General features: G+C 38.3%; 1 protein-coding gene across 3 annotated transcripts in view; it reads right to left on the bottom strand.

Moving 5' to 3' along the window:
- LOC109410908 (protein 5NUC-like) overlaps window positions 1–24,994 on the bottom strand; it is a 61,249-nt gene that overhangs the window by 3,654 nt on the left and 32,601 nt on the right. The window contains exons 1-2 of one of the 3 annotated variants that reach the window (XM_062842397.1): window positions 12,405–13,032; window positions 4,725–5,082 (exon numbers count right to left, since the gene is read on the bottom strand). In XM_062842397.1, the coding sequence (XP_062698381.1) occupies window positions 4,725–4,951 (227 nt within the window). In that variant the 5' untranslated portion in view covers window positions 4,952–5,082; window positions 12,405–13,032. Of the gene's footprint in view, window positions 1–4,724; window positions 5,083–12,404; window positions 13,033–24,994 lie in introns of those variants that run through there. The other 2 variants (XM_062842398.1, XM_019684436.3) reach the window with 2 other exon arrangements.

Below are 24,994 nucleotides of genomic sequence, written 5' to 3'. Positions count from 1 at the left end.
AACAGAAATTCAAGAACGTAAATGGAGGTGGGTCGGCCATGTACTACGAAAAGGCGAATAATAGATCTGCAAGCAAGCGCTGCTGGATTGGAATCCGGCAGGGCATCGCAGCAGAGCCAGACTCGTGGCGACGAAAACTCAGCAAGGAAGTCGATAGGAATCTGACCTGCTCCTAGGCTTGTTAATTCTCCTCAGTTTTGCTACAAGCTCTATTCTAGAGTGGTAGGTTGCTTCTTGACGGGCTTGGTGGTCTAGTGGCTACAGCTTCTAATTCGTATGCAGAAGGTCATGCGTTCATCCCTGACCTGTCTATTTCCTCCTACTTTATATCTTTCTATCTATTTTCTCTATCTCCGAAAAGCCAATTGTAGAGGGATAAATTCTGCCTATCAGTCGGTCGTTTTCACAATTAGCTCTATCTCTCTCTTCTCTACATATACAGCTCTTTTATTCATATGTTCATAGCCATCGCTAGAACCTGTATTGTAAAAAAGTCGTTTCCTTTCCTTTGCAACTTCCACAGCACAGTGTATATAACGCCTGCAAGTTATGCAACCAAAGCGAACTGTGCCGCTTGAGCTTCATATACACCACACAATCTATCACCTAACGAACACTATAAATAATTCCCTATCCATGGATCGCATCACCGACCCAACGGTGACTCCCAGATCTCCCATCCTCTCCGTCTAACGAATACTCCAGTCCGTGCGGGTTGTGGGGACGCAGAGTGCTCTCGGTCTCTAGTAGCAACAACCAGTACACTCTAACATTCCTTTCTCTTACCAGCTGACTATAAGGACGTGGCCAGCGCCGTTATTGATCAAAAATACATGAGCCGCTACAATTGCACTTTGAGAATAAGTGGAGTGTCCCAGTCCCTTATTCGGTTGTATCTCAGTTAGGCTGTCCCAAAAAAACCTGTTGTCGCACATAATAGCGTCTGTAATGATCTGTCGGTATCTGATTATTCACTAGAATTCAACAAATGATAATCACTGGAAAGAACGCGGTCGGTCTGAATACTTCGGTTTATTGGTCGAAATGATCGGGTCTGATTTACACGGAACTTAGTGGTCTGATATATTACACAAGTACTTAACTGAACACCGTGTTAACTTGTATTTCGATGATGGAACTATTACAGCGGACGTGGTACGTTTTTCTTGGACGGATACTTATGATACGATACTATTCACAATACATTGATACTATATTGATACACTGATAGATTGATACTGACTTGGACTAGAACATGGCAGTGGTTAAATACTGTTTGGCTGACTATTGAACCCTTTAGTGCATTGTACTGTGTGATGAATGCGCTTATGTACATGATCTATTATTAGTGATGGTTACAATTACTACATTGTTGCATTTTTCTGAGAGTACAGACTAACTTCTCTAATGCGGATCAAAACCTAACTTTAAACCTAAACAAAATCAATCTTTGAAAAGTCAAGGTGTTCAACCCTTAAATGAAAGAGGCTGTTCATAAACGTAGACAAAAATTTGGCCGTCTCAGAAACCCCCCCCCCCCCCCTCCCCCCTCGTAGACCTTTGCCCATACAAAAAATTGAAAATTTGTATGGAGCGTAGACTTTGGCCAGACCCCCCCACCCCTCCTCCCAAAAAGTCTACGTGGTTTATAAATGGCCCCAAAGATATACATTATTGAAGCATTTTTGTAGAATATTTCGATTTTCTAAAAAATCGTTTAGAGGTTCCACCATTTTTTGAACATTTTTCATCAAAATTTAATAAAAGAAGACATGTACTATTTTTTATTTTCAACCATGAAGGTTTTATCTGAAAGTACTATTTATATGGGCCATGTTTCTCCAAAACTATTTAATATATTTGAAAAAAAAAATTGAGAATTTCAATGGAAAAGGGTCCAACAACTTTTTTTTTGGGACAGCCTAATCTCAAAGCAATTGGAACCAGTTCAGATCAATCACGGAGGAGAAACCATTGACATGTATAGTCAGAATTGATCGCTGATTGATCGTGAAGCTCTATTCTAGAGTGGTAGGCTAGGTGGTAGGTTGCTTCTGCCTCGTCTCAAGGAAGCGAATGAACCAATGAAAAACCAAGCGAGGAAAAGGAGACCGAAAACGATGATGATTTCGGGTAGAGGAATGTGTTTTGAGCCTAGCGAGTCTTTATTTGTATGACAGTGTAACTCGCCACCCTACTAACAAAAGTAGCTGCATAAAAGCTTATGGAGCAAACGCTTTTGGAAGAAAACTCGTTTAAGCTCTTATACAGCAAAAATGTTAGTTGGGCAGTGCTATTTGAGTGTGAATGGCCGTGAGAAATTATGAGTGTTGTACGAACTCCTAGCTGCGCGATAAGCGCTTGGTGCTGTTGAGGATTTGCGTTGTGATTTCTGAGTTTCATTTTACCTCCTCAGAAAATCTGTGGGCCGAGTACTAGGCTAAATCGATCATCCGCTTAGGATAAATATCTTTTAGGTTGGCACTATTTACTCCAGATGTGCTAAGGATACACGAGTAAGTGATAATGCAGCGTCAATTTATCACGTAATGCTGAATTCTGAATTTTGGAAACCCCCCCCCCCCCCCCACCCATCGTAACGCTTTTTGTAAAAAAAATGTATAATTTATGTATCAGTCGTAACGCTCGGCAGTACGCCCCCTCACCCTAGAGCATTACGTAATTTGTGGATGGCTACTTAGATGATTTTAGGATGTTTCAGGTGCGCTCCAAAGGCATTCCCCGGAAATTTCTAGGGGATTCAGGGGGTGGAGATTTATTTTAGATGGATTAAAGCTTAGACATCGCCTGAAACATCACTTGGACCTCTTGCCCCCTCTAAAACCACGACTCCGTATTACTTCCCTTAAACCCCCTAAAATTCTCTTGAGCTCACTTGGAGACCCCTGAGACCACTTGAAATTTCCATGAGGCCTCCTTAATCCTCCTGTGGCGTTCACTACGTCAGCGAGCTGCTGCCAACGTGACGCAAAATGAAGGTTAAACGATCCCATTAAGCCCACTGGAAAACCCTTAAAACCTCCTGGGACCCTTTCACCATGTACAAACGCAAACGATGCTCGAGTAGGACCTACAAGCACTCGGAGTTTTCGAGCGACGCGTGCTAAGAACGATCTTCGGCGGTGTGCAGGAGAACGGTGTGTGGCGGAGAAGGATGAACCACGAGCACGCTGCACTTTACGGCGAACCCAGCATCCAGGAGGTGGCCAAAGCCGGAAGTATACGATGGGCAGGACATGTTGCAATAATGCCGGACAACAACCCTGTAAAGCTGGTGTTTGCAACTGATCCGGTTAACACAAGAAGGCGTGGAGCGCAGAGAGCACGATGGGCGGACCAGGTGGCGCGTGACTTGACGAGCATCGGGCGCGACCGAGGATGGAGAGCGGCAGCCACGAACCGTGTATTATGGAGAAATAGTGTTGATTCAGTTTTATCTTGAATTTGATGTAATACTAAATAAATGAAATGAAATGCACTGAAAAAAATATGTATGTATACTAGTATGTATTTGTACTAGTGTCTACCGTTGTTTGACGTTAGTTGACAAAACTGAATAAATAAAACCTTATACAAACTTCATCTCGTTTGTGCCAGCTCAGTTTTTAACCGATTGTGCAGCTTAGGAGAAGGAATTTCTCGCTATACAAATGTGGGCCAGTCTACGCCCCATGTGACCCCCTTAAACGCCCATAAGACTCTCTGGAACACCCGGCAAAAGCCGGAGATCTGCAGAAACTCCCCTAAGACTTCCTGTAATCTCCCTGAGACCCCTTTAACTACACTTGAGATCCCCTGGAGCCCTCTGAAACCCCTTGAAACGTCCCTGAGATCTCCCAGGTCCCCGTAAATCCCCTGACAGCACCTTAAACGCCCCTCAGACCTCCTAAAACTTTCGTAATACACCCTGGAGCGTCCTCCAAAAACATCTGGGACCCTCTGAAACGCCCCTGAAAACCACCGAGACGGGTTTGAGCCCCATAAACGTCCGTGAGACTCTTTGTAACCTCCCTGAAACGTCCCGGAGACTCCCTGAAATACCCATTTTCCTGAGATTTCGTAATTTCGGAGATTTCACCCTGTGAAAACTTTAAGACCACATGAGAATTTGTGGTACCTCCTAAAACAGCACTGAGATCCCCTGAAATACCCATGATATACTCTAAGGCCGCCTGAATCACCTCGGTAACCTCTCTTTGCTCTCCCCTATAAAAACCACGCGACCGCCATTGCCATCATTACTGTCATTCCTACATTTTCTCATGCATAATAATATTGGTTCTGGATAGCTGTCTTTCTTAAAAAAGCATAAAAAGAGGTTCTAGTGTACGATGATAAGGCGAAAAATTTGGTTTAAAGATTCTAAAGATCATAATTGAAACATTACAAGGTGCTTTTGCCGCAACAATAATTAATTCCATGCGATGCGGTGATACCAGTCTTGCTCATCACATAATTACTGTTCTCCAGCTAATCGCCATCATTCACAACACATTTCAACAAGCTAATCAGCGTTCTAATTTTCCAGTCATCCAATTACATGCACCACCGCGTTAGTACAAAACTCAACTTTCTTAATCACAGCTTTCTTCCGAGAACATCAAACACATCTGATACTGCTGCTACATTCGAGAGTTCAATGAATCCCTCATCCCCTCGAACCAATATACTTCCCAGTAATAGAAGGCAGGTAAGGTACTCACTTGTGCGCCACTCGTGCGAATCCTCCGTAGCACCGATTGCTGGCCACATCCGCCGGCTGGCAGTCGTTTCCGTAGGCGCCCGTTTGCTCGAAACGCGCGTGCATATCGTTATTGTGGAGGATGATTAGCTGGAAGTTGTCACTACTCCTGGGAGCCGCGTGGACCGTCATCGTCGTCGTCGTCGCTGCTGCTGCTGCCAGTAGCAACAGTGCCCACCGGATAATCATCTGATCGGGATGACCTAGATTTCCGTTGAAAGAAAAACTTTACGATTCGGATCCGGTGGATTCTCTGCTGGGTTTGTGGCAGATGAGTGCTTCTGCAGCAGCGTGTCAGCGGAAGCTAATGATCAATATACCTGGAATGGCAAAAATAAAACACACACTTAGAAATTCTGAATTTTGCACGAAACGGAATCATCAAAGAATGTAAACGTTTTCAAGACTGAATCACAAATTGGACTCAATTTTACGCGCATCATGTAAGTGCTGGTTGGTTGCGTTAGATGTCAACAAATTCGTTTCACCAGAAACGTAGAATCAGTATCACTTTTATCAGCCACCTTTTAACTCGGTGAAATAGCCGAGAGGTAAGAGATGTGACTCACGATCAGCAGATCCGGTGTTCGAATCCAGGTGTGGGATTATTTTACTTTTTCTTTGTTTTATCTGTCAAATCGATTCTAGCGATTGCTAGACGCTAAGAAAAAATAAGTTTTGTTTTGGGGTGTCTTGAAAGACGTAAATTTACATGTTTCAACCTCTAAATTTGTGTTTTTGAAGATGCTCGTATATGTCAGGTTCAGGACACTTAAAATTACATGATATTTTCTAGGTGTGCACGCTTGTTAAGAGCGAAAAGATGCGGACTACTCAACTCAATCACAATCCGGTAATGGATGCTAATAGGCTCTCTGGGAATCGGACTTTTTGGGGATCTTCCCATTTAATTAACAGTTTGCAGAACATTGGTCATCGGGTGGTAATTGAGGCCGGTGTACGGGATAATCGGGACACACTCACTAACGCCAAGTTTGACTTTCTCTTCTGCAGAGTTATAACTTGTTCTGTAGCTTAGTTGATTAAAGCGCCGGACTAGCGATAACGGAGTCGTGGGTTCGAATCCCAGCAAAATAAGTGGTTATTTTTTACAAATTTATCTCTCAATTTGCCAATTAAACGTACTTTGCCGTCCACTCACTAACGCATCAGATAATTTACAATTTTTTAGACCATTTTGGAAAATACTATTAGTCTAATCCACAAAACATAATTATCTGAAAAAAAAAAACAAACCATGGTTACCTGCAGACTCCATATTGGTAAAGTGTTTGTAGCAGCTTCCGTTTTTTTCCCATTTGGAACATCAAACTGTTGTTCCAAGTTGTTGGAAATGTATTATTGAATATATTGATATTTTCTATGTGTTTAATAATAGTTATTTATGTAACGAGTTGCAAAAAGTTGATTTTTTCAGCACGAATCGTACATTTATCCAACGAGGCTTGCCGAGTTGGCTAAATACGAAGAGTGCTGAAAAAATCGAGTTTTGCAACGAGTTCCATACCAAATTTTATGCAATGACTTTTTCATAATGCAACCCATTTGAGTTGCATAATGTTCATAATGCAACTCAAATGAGTTGCATTATGAACATTATACAACTATTTTGCATTATGTAACTCATTTCAGTTGCATAATAAACCAGTTCGGAAAAAAATGGTCATTATGATACCAAAATGAGTTATATAAAATGTAAATTATGATACTGAATTGCATAAAAGTCATAAATAAAACAACACATTGAATGTCCTTCCCAACTATTTTTGTGCGTAGGATATGTCCTTTCTGTCCTACCCACTCCTCTCACCACTGTTGATGACCAAAGTGAGATTGCTTGTAAAAATAGAGAAAATGAGCCATTGAAGATCCACCGATCCAATACTATCACGTATGGCACAAATTTTCAAAATGGATAAGAACGTGCCTCTGAAGCTGACCTAGTGATATCACGTATGGCCCTTCTTGTGTCCCTTTCTTATCAATAAAAATTCTCAGTCAACTTACAGATGATGATGATAATGTCATGATTTTCAATTTACTGCTGATACACGGTTAAAAAGAATATTACGCAGGCGAAATCCTCACTGGAGCCACCATCATTGGAGCTATGCTTGAAGCCACCAAATATTGAACGGGATTTTCACAGGAGATGGGTTTCTCTCAGAAAGTGAGCGCTGTGAGTATTTTCTTGAGTTACTTCTAAAACAATATGTTGAAGAATTCCTGAAAAAAAATTCTCAATAAGTACACGAGAATACCTAAAGATTTTAAGAATCCCTACAAGAAGATATAGACATTTCTGTCAAAATGAATCCCTAAAGAAATACTCAAAGGCATGTCTGGAAGAGTTTCCGAAAAAAAAAAACCGTTAGGAAATGTTGAATAAATTACTGGAGAAGTTTCTGATAGAATCTCTGGAAGAGATACATATTCCACATATTCCTGAGGGATTACTTACAGCCTGAAAGAATTTCATCATAGGGACTCACTGGAGATATTCTTACAATAATAGCTGAAGCTATTCTAGCAACAATCTCTGGAGAGTTTTTTTTTTAGGTAACTTTGATTGTATTCATGCAGGATTCTTTGGAGGAATTCTAGTGGAAATCTCGGGAACTACAGCTGCAAAAATTTTGGGAAGAATTTCTGCAAGAACAAATCCTAGAAGAAAGAATTTCTTCTGCAAAGGAATTTGCAAAAAAATAAGGATTATCGAAGCAAATTTAGTGAAGCAATACCTTTGGGGCTCTTTGTAGAAACTCCTGGATGTGTAACTGAAAGAACTCCCAAAAATACCTTTTGAAGAATTAATCAAATAAAAAAACATCATTAGAAATTTCTGATGATATTCCTATAAAAGTTGCAAGGAATAATCTCTGAAAGAATTCCTGAAACTATTCCTGAATGAGCTCCTGAGGTATTCCCGATGGATTTTCTGAAGAGAGTTCTTACTATTTCCCATGAGGAATTCATAAAGCAATTCTTGGAGGAATAATCTGAAGAACTGCTATGACTTTTCTTGATGAATTCATAGATGAATCCCTGGAGGAAGTTTTAAAGAAACCCTTCACGGGAATTTTGAATAAATTTCGTAAGAAAAACATGAAACAATCCCTGGAGAAAACCCTGAAGGGCTTATATAGAACCTCAAAAGCAAATCCCAAGATCATTTCATGGAACAGTCTCTTGCGAAATTTTCTAGAAGAATTTGTGTAGAAAAAGTGAGGTAAAATTCCTGGAGGAATTTTTGGAGAAATCCTCGATAGAATTTTTAATGGGTTTCCAGATGATATTTGGGGAAGGAACGCTGGCGATATTTTAGACATAATTCCTGAAGTAATCTCCGAAAGATTACCTTGATGTGTTCATGGGGGAATTTCCCAAACAACACACTCGTCCAGGTGTTACGCAAGAATCCTAAGGAGTAATTCCTGGAGATTTTAAAAAATCCTGGAGAAGCAATTCCTGCAAGAATCTCTGGAAAAATGCAGCAGGTATGTCCCAAGGTATCTTTGGAGGGATTCCTGCAGAAATCTCTACAATAATTCCTGCAAAAAAAATCTCTTCAGAAATCTCTAAAGAAGTACCTGAAGGATTTTTGATGGTATGCATAGAAGGATGCAATCTCTGGAGAAATTCTCAGAAGAATGTCTGGAGGAAAACATGCAAGAACATCTAAGAGAATACCTACAGGTATGTATGAATGATTTCTTGAGAGAAACCTTGGAGGAATAGCTAAAACAATTCCTGGGGGAATTCGTGAAGGAATTATTGCAGAAATATTTGAAGAATTTCCAAGATAAAAGAAGCGATCTTGAGATAATCCCTGGTGAATTGTCAGGAAGAATTTCCGTAAAATACCTAAAGAAAACTCTGGAGATATATTTTCCTTGAGTAATTCCCAGAGGAATTCTAAAAGAAATCCCAAGAAAAAAATCCGGAAGATTTTCTTAGCGAAGAAGATTCTGGAGTAATTTCTAAAAATAAAATATACCCGAAAACAGATTTACTGAAGCACTGCAAGGAAAACTGTAAAAAAAACCTGGAGGAATTATCGAAGAAATCTCTGTGAAACAATTCATGGAAGATTAGCTTGAAAAATTTCTTAAGAAACCCCCGGCAGAGTCGTGTGATAATTTTCTAGATGAATTCCTGGAGACATGTCAAAGAATAACTCCTGGAGAAATTTCTGAAGCAATCTGAGACAAGCCCTACAGGAAATCCTGAAGAAATCCGGAAGAAATAATCTTAGAGAAATTAATAGGAGAATTTTTTGTTGAATTTTTGAAAAATTCATAAAGGAATCATAAGAACAAATCCTGGGTGAATTCCTGGGAAAATTTCTGGAGGAGTCCCTGAAATAATCTCTGGAATATCTGAAAGTTTTTTTTGAAGGGTTTCATTTATAATTTGGGGTGAAACTTCTGTAGGAATTCATGGCGAAACACTTGGAGGAGCTCCTGGCGAAACGCATGGAAGGGAACCTACATAGAAGAGGGAAATTTCTTTTGAAATCACAAAGAAAAATCTTAAAGAAGTTCTTAGAGAAATTTCTTCTGAAAAAAATGCTGCTTGGGTCCTCATAATTGAGGACGGGTTTTGCCGGTTTTTTATTATGTAGTCTCGTCTTTCCCTATACCACAAAAATCCATGTTTTTCCTATCTTTTATTATTGTATCTCTTTGAAACTATACCACACCTAAATTTATGGCCTTCGCCTTTTTTGAAAAAAAAAAAAAAATACCGTTTTGAAGAATCCATCACGGACATATTTTTTTCTGATGCAGTGTTGCCATATATGTTGTTTTTCAATTTTAAAATTTTAATTCTATTTGACGCCAAATGAACAGATTCAACGTTTAACAGATTTTTTTTAAAAGCAAATATGTTGCAACAAGTGAACGGCTGCTGTTGTAGATGGCTTACTATGAAAATATAGCGATTGGTCGTAGTTTTTTAAAAGGAAGAACATTAGTTTTTGCGCTTGGAAAAAAAAATGTTTAACAATAATCTAATATACAAACGGTACTTTTATCAGCATTTTTAAACGCGTTTTTCTCTATGGTGAAACATTTTTTAATTTTTTTCCTCGGTGTATTTTATGAGGTAATTTTGGGTCGATTTCACTAAAAAAAGTTTGTTCTACGATGTATAGTTTTTGAAACATGATTTTTTGAAGTTGGGAGTGTTTTAAAAAATTTTGGAAAATCGTGAAATTTCATCTAGCGTTTTTCGGAAAAATAGTTCACTATGATTTTTTTGAATTCCAAATATGATTATATATATCCACGAATTCCTTCCTTGAGAAAATTCTCCAGAAATTTATTAAAGAATTCTTGTAGACATTATCTCAGAAGTTCATCTTGGTTTCTCAAGGTATCTACCAAAATGCCTCCAAAGACTTAATTCAGGTATTACTGATTAATTTTCGCAAAGAATCTTTAAGACAGCTCCAGAAATTCCTTCACGTATTTGTACGAGAATTTTTCCTGAAGTAATGATTTCTCAATCCTTGGGAAATTTCTTCAATGATTCGTTTTGGAATACTTTGAATGATTCTTCCAGGAATTCTTCGACCAACCCTCCCAGCTATTTATTGCGGAATTCTGGCAAGGAATTACATCGGGAATGTTATTACAACTTCTTTTTAGGGATTCTTGGAGTATATCTTAAGTAATTTACAGAATAACTCTTAAGTTTTGCGCTGAAATTCATCCAAGGTTCTTTTGTGAACTTCTGCAGATATTTCATCGGATTTTGTTTTTCAAGTTTTGTTTGCAGAAGTTTTTCAGTAATTTATTGTTTGCGAGAATTTCTGAAAGGATTTGTTTATGCGTTTTAAGATATCCGGTCTTGAAATTTTTTGTGGTAAGTTAGGAAAATTTCTTCAGGGATCCCTTCGTTGCAAATTTGCTCCAGTGGGCCTTTTTTAGGAATTTTATCCGGAATATGCTTTGGAATTTCATCATGATTTTTTTCAGAGATTCTTTGTGGAATTTCTCCATGTACCCTAAGTATTTGTTAGAGCTTTTTACAGATTCCTTAAAGAATTCAGCCAAAAAAAATAATCAGATACTTCTCCATTTATGTTATTGAAAGTTTCTGTTGTAATTGCTTTGGGATTGTTTCCTGGAATACCTTAGGTATTCTCAAGGTAATCGTTAGAGGATACCAAGAAAGGAATTCTTCCAAGCAGTCTTTGAGAAATCCCTTGGAACACTTTGTAATAGGTTTTCCATTAAATTCCCTTGTTCTTATTTCCACTAAATGTCTGATTGCAGTGAAGAATAAGCTTTAGTGAATATTTACATTAACAAAAAATGTGTTTTCATCTAAGGCAAACAATTTGTCAAAGTAAAGGCAGGTTCTTAAATATCGCGGTGCACTTGTCAAGGCTTTGCGGTGCACCAAGTTCACTGCTAGAAGAGTTTTTTGAGAATTTTCTGGATGAATTCCAAAGAATAATTCATGAAGGAAATAATGAAAAAAAAAATCTAAGAGACTTTTTAGAGGAATTCCTGAAGGTATTCGTAGAAGAATATACAGCGGAGTGCCTGAAATTTCTGCAAGAATTTCAAAATAAGTTCTGAAGTAAACTACCCAGAAGAAAAGGAATTACTAGGAGAATTTCTTGTAATATTTTTTGTTAAGGGAGTCCCTTGAGAAATCTCTGGAATTATTGAAAGTTTTGTGCTCAAGGATGTACCAGGACAGGATGAATTTCTTGTATAATCTCAGACTGGGGAGGGGTTAGGGTCAAAGCCCTCCCCCAGAGCCAACACTTCTGGAACAAATTTTCAGTATAAAACGCTCTGCATAAACGCTCATGATTCATTGCTGATTACAAACTGTGAGTGTCAAAAGTATCATTGATAGTCAAAACCCATCCCACAGTAAATGTATGGCTACGCCGCTGAAGCAATCGTGGAAAAGTAGAGGATCATGGTCTCTGCAACGTACATCATATTAAAATTCATTCCCTTACACGGAGACCGTACCACGATTCTCGAGAATGCACACTAAGAACGGTAAGTTACTCCCAAGATCCTTTTGCATCGGAATAGCAACTCCGAATTGTACGTCATCTATGCTTATGCTCTTTCTCTCCTTGTGGGTGTCTACTCTTGTCTGAGCTAAGCTCCACTCTTATCTCACTCACATGTTACATTCGGTTTACTCTCCATATATTTCCGACTCATTTACGATACGCTTTTGATGCACTTTCATTTCTCTTTCAACTTATTAACACCAATCCTTGATTGACTTCTCGGTTCACTCACACTCACTTCTAACTGGTTTTACCTCATGTCCATAATAGTTTAAAGGTACTACGCATATCAATCATTTCTTATTAAAAATTGAATTTGTTTTCGCTAAAGCTATACCTATGATTGCATTTGCACTATTTGTACCTAACTTTTTCAAATCGGAAAAACGTAGAAATTTCCAAAATGTGCGTTTTATGTTTATTGCCCAAGTAATCATTGGCACGATATTTTGGTTTACAAGGGTTATTATAAGACTAATTTAGAACAGGTTAGTTCCTTGATAACACGGCGAAAAAAGTTCAGTGCGTTTACTTGGGTGAAAATTTTCGCCGTTCTAACTAGTAACTTACTACAGATTTTTAAGGTTCGTCCAGATTATCGCGGATACAATCACGAGCAACGCATTAACTTTAATTTGCCACGTTATGCTACCTCTGTGTCGTTTCGATTTTAATCCAGCTTCCGGAAGGGGATTTTCACACCACCAGCAGCAGTGACGATTGATTAGCAAGCACACCGCGTATTCATCTCCCGGCGGTAATTGATTTTGGACTGATTTTGCTCGAATCATCGCACAATGACCGCGGTCCCCGCTAATAGGTTGTTTTTTTAGTCCTCACTATCCCCCATCTCTTTCAGCACACATATGTAGGATTTAATTCCACCACCCCATCAATCAATCGCGATGGCTGGCTGCCCGATCAATCAATGTTTTCCCGAGTATATTTCGTACTAAGCCGAATAATTTGCTCCAACAACGACGGAGTGGGTCCAGCTTTCGAAGGGGGTGATAACAACCAGCTTGATAAGACAACAAAAAACTGCACTTTAATAGCCTGGTTGCTCCATTATCTCAAACGACGACGACGCGGCGGTGCGTCTCTGGCTGCGCGGCGGCGGTGGTTTCAGATAGCCACGAGTTTAGTGTCAAAATATTATACGACGACGGAGTACTTTGTACAAGTGGTCCGCGGACGAAGCACGCGGCCGCGAATAATCTTCAAGTTGACGTCGTCGTCGATCAAACTACGTACATACGTATATTGCATTGGAGGGGATCGAGTGATTTATGAAGTACTTGAGAATTGACCAATCAGAATGGGAGGGCAAGATTGATGGGAGGGTAACGGAATGAACTTGATGAACAATCAGAGCCATAAGGGTTAATCCAATCATCCGTTTGATATAACTAACTTGTCGTCAATTGATTAGATATTGGGAGAAATGTGGAATGTGGAACGAACAACAAGATCGGAAAACGAAATGTGGTGCAAAATGCCATATGCCTTTGGACAATTGGAAGTATTTGTGCAGAATTTGGCATTGATGTGGTATTTGCAGAATTACAATAAAATATCTGAAGAACAAGTTCTGGTAAATATTACATCAATCAAATGTAAAAATTAATAGCAAGAAATGCTATTATTTTGTTATACATACTGCATAACAAATACAGCACTTCAAATTTTAGGTATCCATCCAGAATTAAAGTAACAAGATCATGGGCGTAGCCAGAGGGGGGCAGTCCCCCCTGGCCACCAGATTTTTTTTTAAATTGGAGCCTACTTAAAAATTAACAATAATTCAGAGTTCCAGAAAAAATATCTCAAAAAAATTCTAATAATTTAAGGTTTTTATCCACAATTGTCAATCCTTTTTCAACTCGAGAACCACAGGAAATTTCGTCAAGTGTTTCTCCAAGAGAACCATTTCAATCTTATCATAGAATTTTACCTAATAACAAGCTTGGCTGAATAGCTAAATTTTGGATGTTCATTCATGGAATACAAAAACAGCATGCCAAATTTTCCAGATATGACGGAGCCAGTACCGATAGGGGAAAAGAAGGACTTTGTAGAACCATATGCTGCTATAGAATGCAGTTATGTGCTACTGCTACACGAATTTTCACTAGTATACAATTCAAACAAACGTCATGTTAAGGCGAAACTGAAATCATTTTCACATTTTTTCGGTTTTTGTTTTCTCAAAAAAAAAACGAAGTAATATTTTCAAAATCGGTTTCGGTGCACATGTAGAGTATGGATCAAGGTATCTTCTGATTTTTTTAAGGTGGAAAATGTTCTCCATTTTTGCAAAAAAACATTTCTTTTGTAAAATTTTGTTCAAAAATGGTTTCTGCAAAAACGAAAAATATTTTCACATACAAAAAAAAAATCAGAAGATACCCCGATCCATACTCTACATGTGCAAGAAAACCGATTTTGAAAATATTGCCTCGTTATTTAGTAAAAAATCAAAAACCAAAAAGTAAGAAAATGCTTCCAGTTTCACCTTAAGAGCAGAATACCTGGAATTTATTAACGAATTCTTTCAAGGACACCTTCAGAAATTCCTTTGAGCATTTATTCAGGAACTTCTCCAGGGATTCTTTCAGAAATTCCTCAAGGGACTTCTCCAGGAGAATTTGATTCGTGCATTCTGCCATGGGCATCTTGCAGGGTTCCGATAGTGTTTGTTTCAGGGTTTATTCAAAGAAATGCTTTAAGAATTCTTCCCGCGATTCCATCAGAAATTTTTACAAATACTTCTGCAAGGATGCATTGACGAATTCCGCCAGGAATTTTTCCATAGATCCCTTCAATGATTCAATCATGAATTGCTTCAGAGAGTTTTTAAAGAATTCCTCTATCGGTTTCACCAGACAATCCTCCGGGAATCTTTAGAGGTTCCTCCAGTGATTGTTCCAGAGCTTTTTTCGAAGATTCCTCCAGGATTTTTCCAGGGATTTCCAAGGGAGTGTCAACAGAAATTCTTTTGGGCATTTTTGTAAGTTTTCCTTAAGAGATTTCTTCAGGGATTTCTCCATGTATTCCTTTAAGAATTCCACTAGAGATTTCTCCAATAATTCAAACTAGAATAGTTCGAAGTATTTCAGTTGGAATATCTTCCAAAAACCCTTACAGAAAATTTTACCAGATATTAGCTAAAAATAATCCAGGAGTTCCTTAAAACATTGTACAAAACATTCTTTTGGAAGTCCATCCAAAGATTCCAACAATAATTCGTTCCAAAATTATTGCAGACATGGATTCCTTCATATATTTTTTTCCAACAAAATTTCCTCCAGGAATTTGTTCAGAAAGCTTTCCTGGGAATTCCTGAGGAGTTCCTCATGGGATTGGTTCAGGAAATCCTACAGGTTTTCCTTCAAGAATTCCTGCATTCAGGAATTTCTTCTGTGTTTCTCCAGGGATTATTTTAAAAATTCTCTCAAAAAATTGCCCAGTAGCACTTTATAGAATTCCTTCAGGAGTTGCTCTTGGAATTCTTTCAGGAACTGCTTTAGCAATTTATCCAGTACTTCAGGGACTGTTTACGGATTCCCTGAGTAATTCTCCTAGGAATTGCTTCCGGGGTTTCTTCAGGAACTCCTACAGGAATGCCTCAAGGAGTCCCTCGATGAACTCTTCCAAGAATTCCTCCAGGAGTTCTTCATGGATTCCATCTGCAATTTCTTCAGGAATTTTCTTGTAATTCCTCCAGAAATTTTTCAATGGTTTCCTCCACGAATTTCTTCAAAGAATCCTTCAGAAATTATTCCAGGGATTCTTCCAAGAATTTATTATGTGCTTACCTCAGAAATTCCTTCTGTGATTCTTTCTGGAACAATTTATTTTGCAAATTTCTCTAGAGATTCTCCTAGAAACTCTTTTTAGGATTCCTTCATGAACTCTTTCTTCCTCGAGAGATCGCACTGTTGTATTTCGTACAACAGGATAAAAAAATCTCGCTTTTCGTACTCCGCATTACCGCGCGACTGCCGGAAGGTTAAGAAACTCCTCCAGGAATTCATTCAGTACTTCCAGGAACTGTTTAGGAATTCTCTTAGGAATTCCTCTTAAAATTGGTTCCGGGATTCCTTCTGGAGTTTCTTCAGGATTCCTCCAGAATTTCTACAAGAATTCCAAATGCGATTTCTTCAGGAATTATTCCTGGTAGGGTGCGTGTACCAATTATGGCACTACCTAAGGAAAGCTATTTATACAAAAATAACGAGAAGACCAACGAATGTCATGAATAAGTTAAAAGACAGCTTAGTTTCCATACTTTACAGGAAAAATAATGAAACGGAGCCAAAACCACTTTTAGTATTGATTACAGCATGTGCCAATGATAGGAACCCTGTTCCAGTTATGGTTACATTTTTTAACTTCGGTTCCTTTTCGCACTATTTGCATGCATTCCTTATGGGGTTAACCATAACTGGTACACTATGGCGAAAAAGGGTGCAAGGAAGCCGAAATTTTAAGGAAAATGATTTATTTCTACCATGATTTGAGGAAAATGTGGAGTTTAAATGAGTGCGACTATCTTTTATGAACGTGATCTGTTGTTCACAAAATTTTCCTAGTAGATTTCCATCGTTAAAGGGTGAACATTAACTATGGCGAATAATTGGTACTGTAGCCATAATTGGTACACTTACCCTATTTTTCTACAAATTCCTTAATAGATTCATCCACGAATTTCTTCAGGAATTCCTCTAAGATTTTTTCAAGTGATTTCGTTGGAAATTCCTGGTGGAATTTCTCTAAAAATTCCTGCTGGAATTCATCTAGAGATTCCTTCAGAATTTCCACCAAAAACTTCTCTAGAGGAATCTCTTGAGGTATTTCTAGAATTCCTACAGGCATTTCTCTAGCATATCCTCCAGGGATCTCTCCAAGAGTTCACAAATTTCCTCAAGGATTCCCTCTGGGATTCTATCGAGAATTTCTCCAGGAATTCCTTCAGAAATTCCGCTAGAAATTGCTCTAGGATTTTCTCAAGGGATATTTTTATTTTCAGAAAAAGAAAAGTAATAGAAATAGAAATCTCCCAGAATTCCTCTGAATATTCCTCAAGAAATTCATTCAGTAATTCTTTCAAGAATTTCTCTAGAGATGCCTCCTGCAATTCCCACAGGAATTCTTCCAGGCATTACTCCAGGATTTTATCCAGAAATTTCTCCTGGAAGTCCTCCAGGAATTTCTTCAGGAATTGCTCCAGGACATCCTTCAGAAATTATGTCAGCAATTTCTCTAGTGATTCCTCCTGCTATTTCTCCAGGAATTTCACCTGATTTTCCATCACGAACTTTTCAGGGATTCCTCATGAGATTTCTCCACGATTTTTGCCTTTCTCGTACACTAAGTGTACTGGAAAGGCTATATGTTCACTCCAAAAATGACTTTTTGATAGAAGGCCCGGAGGGTCGAGTCACATATACCAATCAACTCAGCTCGACGAATTGAGGTGATGTCTGTGTGTATGTATGTGTGTGTGTATGTATGTGTGTATGTGTGTATGTGTGTGTACAAAAAACTCACATCACTTTTTGGCAGTAAACCTCAACCGATTTTAATGACCGACGGTTCATTCGACGCGGAACCTGGTCCCATTGTTTCCTATTGAAAATGGTTCGGATCGGTCCAGCCGTTCCGGAGTTATGGCCATTTAGGTGTTCCGGACCGGTACCCCAGGAAGGGGCCAGATATGAAAATGTTACAACCCTATGCATGCGACACATAAAACCGCGGAATTTTCCATTACCCGATGAACGGTATGCAGGAAAATACTCTCAGACCATATCTGAACCGGTAGTGTTCCAGAACCGGTTCCGGGTGTCCCGCCGGAAGCAGCCAAATAAAAAAGTGAACCAAATCCATGCATGCGACACATCAAATAGCGGCTTTTTCGATAACCTGATTAACGGTATGCAGGAAAATAGTCTCAGATAATATCTGAACCGGTAGTATTCCAGAACCCGTTCCGGGTATATCGCCGGAAGTGGCCATATATTAAAGTGGAGCAAACCTATGCACGCGACACATCAAATCGCGGCTTTCTCGATAACCTGATAAACGGTTAGCAAGAAAATAGGCTCACACCAAATTAGAAACTACAGGTAGTGTTCCGGAACCGGTTCCGAGTGTCGCGCCGGAATTGGCCAGATACAAAAGTGAACCAAACCCATGCATGCGACACACCAAATTGCGGCTTTTCTGATAACCTGATGAACGGTAAGCGGGAAAAGAGTCTTAGACCATATCTGAACCGGTGGTGTTCCGGAACCGATTCCGAGTGTCCCGCCGGAAGTGGCCAAATACATAAGTGAACCAAAGTAATGCATGCAACACATCAAATTGCGGCTTTTTCGAAAACCCGATGAACGATTAGCACGAAAATAGAACCAGACTACATTAGAAACTACCGGTAGTGTTCCGGAATCGGTTGCAGTTGTCCCGCCGGAAGTGGTCAAATGTAAAAGAGAACCAAACCCATGCATGTGACACATCAAATCGCAGCTTTTTAGGTGATCTGATGAACGGTTAACAAAAAAAATCTCAGACCACATTAGGGAAAACCAGTAGTGTTCCAGAACCGATTCCGGGTGTCCCGCCGGAAGTGGACGAATGTGGAAGGAAAGCAAACACATGCGCGCGGCTCATTAAATACCGGCTTTTTCGATAACCTGAAGAACGATCAGCAAGAAAATAGTCTCAGATCACATTAGAGACTACCGGTAGTGTTCCAGAACCGGTTCCGGGTGTCCTGCAGGAATTGGTAAAATGTATAAATGATCCAAACCCATGCAAGTGATACATCAATTCGTGGCTTTCTAGGAAATCGGTTGAACAGTTAGAGGAAACTAGTTTCATGCCGTATTTGGTACAATTGGTACTGTCCTGGTTCCAGATGTCTCGCCGTAAGTGGTAAAATGTAAAATTGAACCAAACTCATGCATTCGGTGCATCAAATCACGGCCTGTTCGATTACCCGATGAATGGTTAGTAAGAAAATAGGCACAGACTACATAAGTTACTATAGGTAGTGTTTGTGGTTCCGGGTGTCCCGCCGGAAGTGGCCATATACAAAAGTTAACCAAACTAATGCATGCCACACTTCAAATCGCGGCTTTTTTGATAACCTGATTACCGGTTAGCAAGAAAATAGGCTCAAACCACATTAGAAACTACCAGCAGTATTACAGAACCAACTTTGGGTGCTTTGCCGGAACTACGAAAGTGAGCAAAATCAGAGCAAGCGATAGATATGTGTAATTGTTCTCTTCATCATGACAAAACTAAAGTGATCTCAGAACTCATTAAATCACACCATTTCAGATTCCTACTCATCCTTACAGTCAACGTTGTATGGGAAAATTAAAATTTAATCGCAACAACCCTGAACATTTTTTTTTCAATCCCCTTTTGCGTCTAAAGTTACTACACAAAATTTTGATGTGACTGGTTGCGCCATCGCGCTCTGTAATGTGGTTGAAATTTTATTGGGATTTAGTTTGGGAAATTTCACTTGCTTGCATTTTTTTTTGTTCAATTTTACATGAATCATGTAATCAGCGATAATAAAATATAGCCTGAAGTGCACAGAAAAAACTTTGTCGACGACCCCAAAGTGATCTGTGGTTGTGAAAAAGGTTGTATCTTAGCTTGTAATCATCGTCTTCATATTGGTTGGCCTCCAATGAAAGTGAAGGTGGTCAAGCAGTCAACTGAGAGCTCTGATATTTTTAAGCTCTGCCTATAGTGGTTTCGCAGCGCGGCGTCACGAACACTAATGCAAATCTACTGGTTGAAAATATGCCCATTTGATTTTGCCGGGAACAGCTGATTTTTGTTTACTATTTTCAACCAGTAACTCAGGTAGTGTTCGTGTAATGTAACGTGTACGTACACGCAACACTACTAGAAGCAGAAACCACTATACGTTGAACATAACGTCGGAATATGCGTCATCAATAAGTTTTTCTATTCGATAATGGCTTTGATAAAATTCTTGCTTTTCTCAATCAAGTATTCTCAGGATTCAGGAACACTTCAGCTTACGTCGACATCATGAGTACATATTCGACGAGAAATGCGCTATCACCACTCAATGTGATATAATAGAGTTGTGGAGGAACTCATCGTTTGCTTGTGTTAGTGAGGAATAAAAATCAACAACTTTTGAGGGGAGGGTAGGTGACGTCATACAAGTTCATAAACAAAGGCGTTTGGATCACATGGCTGTTCTACCTTGCAAATTTTGATGGTATGAAAATTCAACCGGAACAAATCTAGCTGAAATTACCCACGGGGTTCTGTTCTAATGGGCAAATTTTCTGGAGGAGCTTGGGTCCAAAAAAAAACTGGAAAAGTTTCATATCCTCTCATCTCTTGCCCCATCATATCGAACGGCGGCCGCGGGTATCGGAGTGTCGCAAAAGAATGATTGCTTTTAGGTCACTAACTTTCGTAATTTTCTTTTTGCCAATTGCAGTATTCTCCTTGGTTCAACTGTTCGTCACACATTAAAACGATATACCATCTGAATTCAATCCTAAATTAAAAATAAAGTTGAAAATTTTGCAAATCCGACATTTTTTTCAAACGCTGCCAACTTACGTTTGTTTTGTGTTTGAATAAAATAACAACATGCAGATCACCCTTGGTAACGGTAGAAGTAGGGACAGCGGAACAGCTGAAAATTTGGGCGGGCTTGGAAAATTCAAAACAACTGACTGTATGACGTCATGCGTTGTCAAGATGCTGAAGGTTGCTATGTTAAATAATAAAACAGCGCACTAACACCAACAAAGACCTGTGTATTACACAAAACGATCTCTTCACCTTACGGCGATGACATAGTGCCGCTTCAAAGTGAGAGTGAAAGTGCGCGTCCATAGGATTTTCGTGAATTTGCTATTGTTGATATTCTTCTTTGCGGCTTCGCACACGCGCACTCCCACTCTCACGCGTAACTATAACGGCACCCTTACTTAGATCACATTTATCACCACTAGGTGGATTAATCAGGGTTTTTTTTAGCAATTTTCCTAGGGATTCCTCCAGGAAACCCTCCAGAAGTTCTCCCAGGGAATCCTCTAGAAATTTCTTCAGAAATTTTTCCATGAATACCTTCATCCAGGTATTCCTCAAATATTCCTCAAATATTCCTCCAGGGATTTCTCCATAAATTTCTTCAAGGATTCAACCAGGGATTTCTTCAGGAATTCACTAGGATTTTTTTCAGAAATAGAAAAATAACAGAAATAGAAGAGCGATTCCAAGCAACAGCATCAAAATTAAGGAAATTTTTTAATTCATGATTTTCTATTGAACTGAAACTTTGCACAGTTTTTCAGTTCCATCTAAATCGCCATTTTTCGATATCAAATTTTTATTTTGAATCACGACTAACTTTTCGAAAGGGTGTATGTGAAAATGGTTCAATAATATTCAAAAATCTGTACAGCCAAAATGGTTCGTTCGATTGCTATGAATTTTTCAGCAAAGTTAGATAACTAAATGGTGATTCCTATGAAAATATACACTGTGAAAAAAACATCTTTTTTAACATTAAAAATATCATTTTTGTCACAAAAACTCAAATATCTCAAAACCCTATCTTTTTACCAACGCAATTTTTTTAGGGAAGACGGTCCATTGTATTAGCAATCTACCATAAAAATTTGGTGATGGTAAACTAATAAACAAAAAAGTTATAACATTTCAAACATTTCACAATTTTCACATTTGGTAAATATTTTTTTCTGTGTAAATTATTTCGGTCAGAAATCGCAGTTTGATGCTGATTTTATTGTTCAGCAAAGTTAGATAACTAAATGGTGATTCCTAAGAAAATATACACTGTGAAAAAAAATCTTTTTTAACATTAAAAAATATCATTTTTGTCACAAAAACTCAAATATTTCAAAACCCTATCTTTTTACCAACGCAATTTTTTTAGGGAAAACGGTCCATTGTATTAGCAATCTACCATAAAAATTTGGTGATGATAAACTAATAAACAAAAAAGTTATGACAATTCGACCATTTCACAATTTTCACATTTAGTAATAATTTTTTTTTAGTGTAAATTAGGCTAATACAAATTTCGATTTTCTCTTATGTCACCGCCCCCTCGGAAAATTTTGGTCGGAATTCAACATTTTGAGGGGGGCACAAATAAAATGTTCAAGAAAATCAACAAATTTAAGGTGTAATTCGAGTTCCACAGAAACTTTCTTAATAAATCCGATGAGTTTATCTATGTTGCCTAATTGTTTGGATATTTTTCCATCGAATACATTTATTATTTATCATCCTCCCCCTTAACGAGTCAACGAGCGCTGTGACAAAAGAAGAAAATGAGATTTGTTCCTGCCTTTATTTCGGCCGGAAATCGCAGCTTGATGCTGATTTTATTGTTAATGGCCTTGCGTGAGTAAAACAAGCTGTTTTTATTATGTATTATGTATATTATATGTACAGTAATGTTCCGATTTTATCACGCCCTCCGCGCATTAGTCGTTTATTCATTATTTGCTGTTACATTTGAGGACAAGTGTTTTCCCTCTTCTTCAAAATGAATGTTGAAAGCGTGTTTTGCAACGTTAAAAATATTGAAATGGGTATAGATGTTGAAGTATATATCAAAGCATTTTTGAAAAGGGGCGTGATTAATTGTTTAAACTGATGTCGCTGATGGTACGGTGACATGACTCTCTGCACTTAGCACTTCTGGCAATTTCTCAGTTGTTGTCGTTTCCGAACTTCCTACGCCCTGCTTTACCGATGATATACAGATGGCTCGTTTGTCAAAGTCTAGACGGCAGGACGTGCAAATGCGTAAATTTGGATTCAATTTGGGCATAACCAGTCTCTTTCAGATTATCTATGGTGCTTTCGGTGAGATTTCGTAACTCCTTTGATCATTTTTTTTTTTCATCAAACGGTCTACAAGAGAGAGTTGAATTGAAGACCTTTGAGAAAGCGACTGTTCATGTTGTTCGTTAGATTATAATAAACAAAATCACTTATTAGTTTTAACTGACTAGTTTGGTGTTGTTTGCTTGGCTGAAGAAAAAATTTACTATTTAATATCCATAGCGGTAGTATTTTTTTTTTGCTTTTTCGTGAGCATTGTCATGGTATGTATACAGACAAACAAACGTAACACTGACGAAATTTTCATTGACCACGCCTTTAACGATCATTTTGAATCTTGGTTGTGGCTTTCATAACCAGAAGAGTGCCCATCATTTTTCTTTGCGTTTGACGTTTCACACTAGCGCCTTCTGATGACGATATTGCACATCGCAGTATTTCGTGAAACATTTCCACCAGGTGGGGGTAGTGTGAACTGGGCGATGGATTTTCACGTGGTAGGTAACTCTCATGCATTTGTTGTTGTTGAAGTTACTCGCATTCTTCCGATCATAAAGTCTGTTCTCTAAGAGGTATTTTTTTGAAGATAAACTAGACGTATACACGTATATAAAACATTTATTATACAGCTTTTGTCTTAAAAATAAGTTTAATTCCATTTTTCTTATAATCAACAGCTTTTCAACACTATCAAGGGATTTTTTCACCAGTCACGTACAATAAAAAGTATGACACTCTCAATATTTTTGATCAAAACACTGGATCGCGTCTAAGTTTCAAATAGATACTATAGAAATTATGAATAATCAAACAAAAGTATCATGAAAACAACTTGTTTAATTCAGGCGGTAGCCTTTACAATAAAATCAGCATAAAAAAATAATTCTCAAAATAATTTACACAGAAAAAATTTTTTTTTTGTTACTAAATGTAAAAATTGTGAAATGTTTGAAATGTCATAACTTTTTTGTTTATCAGTTTACCATCACCAAAATTTTATGGTAGATAGCTGATATAAAGGGCCATTTCCCCTAAAAAATTAACGTTGGTAAAAAGATAGGGTTTTGAGATATTTGAGTTTTTGTGACAAAAATCATATTTTTTTTAAGTAAAAAAATAAATTTTTTACAGTGTATATTTTCTAAGGAATCATCATTTAGTTATCTAACTTTGCTGAAAAATTCATAACAATCGAAAAATCCGTTTTTGCTGTACAGCTTTTAGAATATTTTTGAGCTGTTTTAGCATACACCCTTCTGAAAAGTTAGTCGTGAGTGAATATGAAGGTTTGATATCGAAAAATGACGATTTAGATGAAATTGAAAAACTGTGCAAAGTTTCAGATATTTTTGAAATGGTCGCTCAGGATCGACTGACATGACTCCGTGGAATTCCTCAGAAATCTCTCAGAATTCCTGTGGAGATTCCTCTAGAAATTTTTCCAATAATACTTTCAAGAATTCTTCTTTAGACTTCTCTAGCATTTCCTACAGGAATACCTCTAGGAATTCCTCCAGACATTTCTTCAGGATTTTATCCAAGAATTTCTCCACGAACTTCTTCAGGAATTCCTCCAGAAAATTCCCCAGTAATTTCTTCAGGAATTCCTCCAAGAATTGCTCCTGAACATCCTTCAGAAATTATGTCAGCAATTCCTCCCGGAATTTCACCAAGATTTTCATCAGGAAATCCTCTAGGGATTTCTTCAGAGATTCTTCCAGGAAATTCTCCTGGAATACTATCAAGAATTTTTCACGGATTCATCTAGGAATTGCTTCAGGGATTCCTCCATGGACTTCTCCACGAATTTCTCCAGGAATATTCCCAGACATTCCCCCCAGGGAATCCTCCAGAAATTCCTCCAAGGATTTTTTTTTCAGAAATTTCTCCAGCAATTCCTCCCAGAATTCCGCTGAAGATTTCTCCAGGAATTCCTCAGGGGATTCTTCAAGGGATTGCTTCAAGAATTCACCCAAGAAATTTATTCAGGAATTTCTCTAGAAATTACACGAGGAATTTGTTCAGAAGTTTCTCCAGGCATTCCTCCAGGAGTTTCTCTAGAGATTGTTTCAAAAATTGCTTCAGGGATTCTTCCAGAAATTTATCTTGAGATTTCTTCAGAAATTTCTGTAGGTATTCCTCGCATAATTTATACAAGAATTCCTCCGTTTATATGAGAGTTTGCCATTCTTCGCAAAAACCTTCGACGTACATCGTGATGATAACTAAAGAGCACTGGTGAGCTGCGGCTTTGGCTGCTCGTG

This window comes from Aedes albopictus, chromosome 3, assembly GCF_035046485.1.
Source record: "Aedes albopictus strain Foshan chromosome 3, AalbF5, whole genome shotgun sequence".
Classification (NCBI taxonomy): Eukaryota; Metazoa; Arthropoda; class Insecta; order Diptera; family Culicidae; genus Aedes; species Aedes albopictus.
This window is presented reverse-complemented; position numbering and strand designations above follow the sequence as displayed.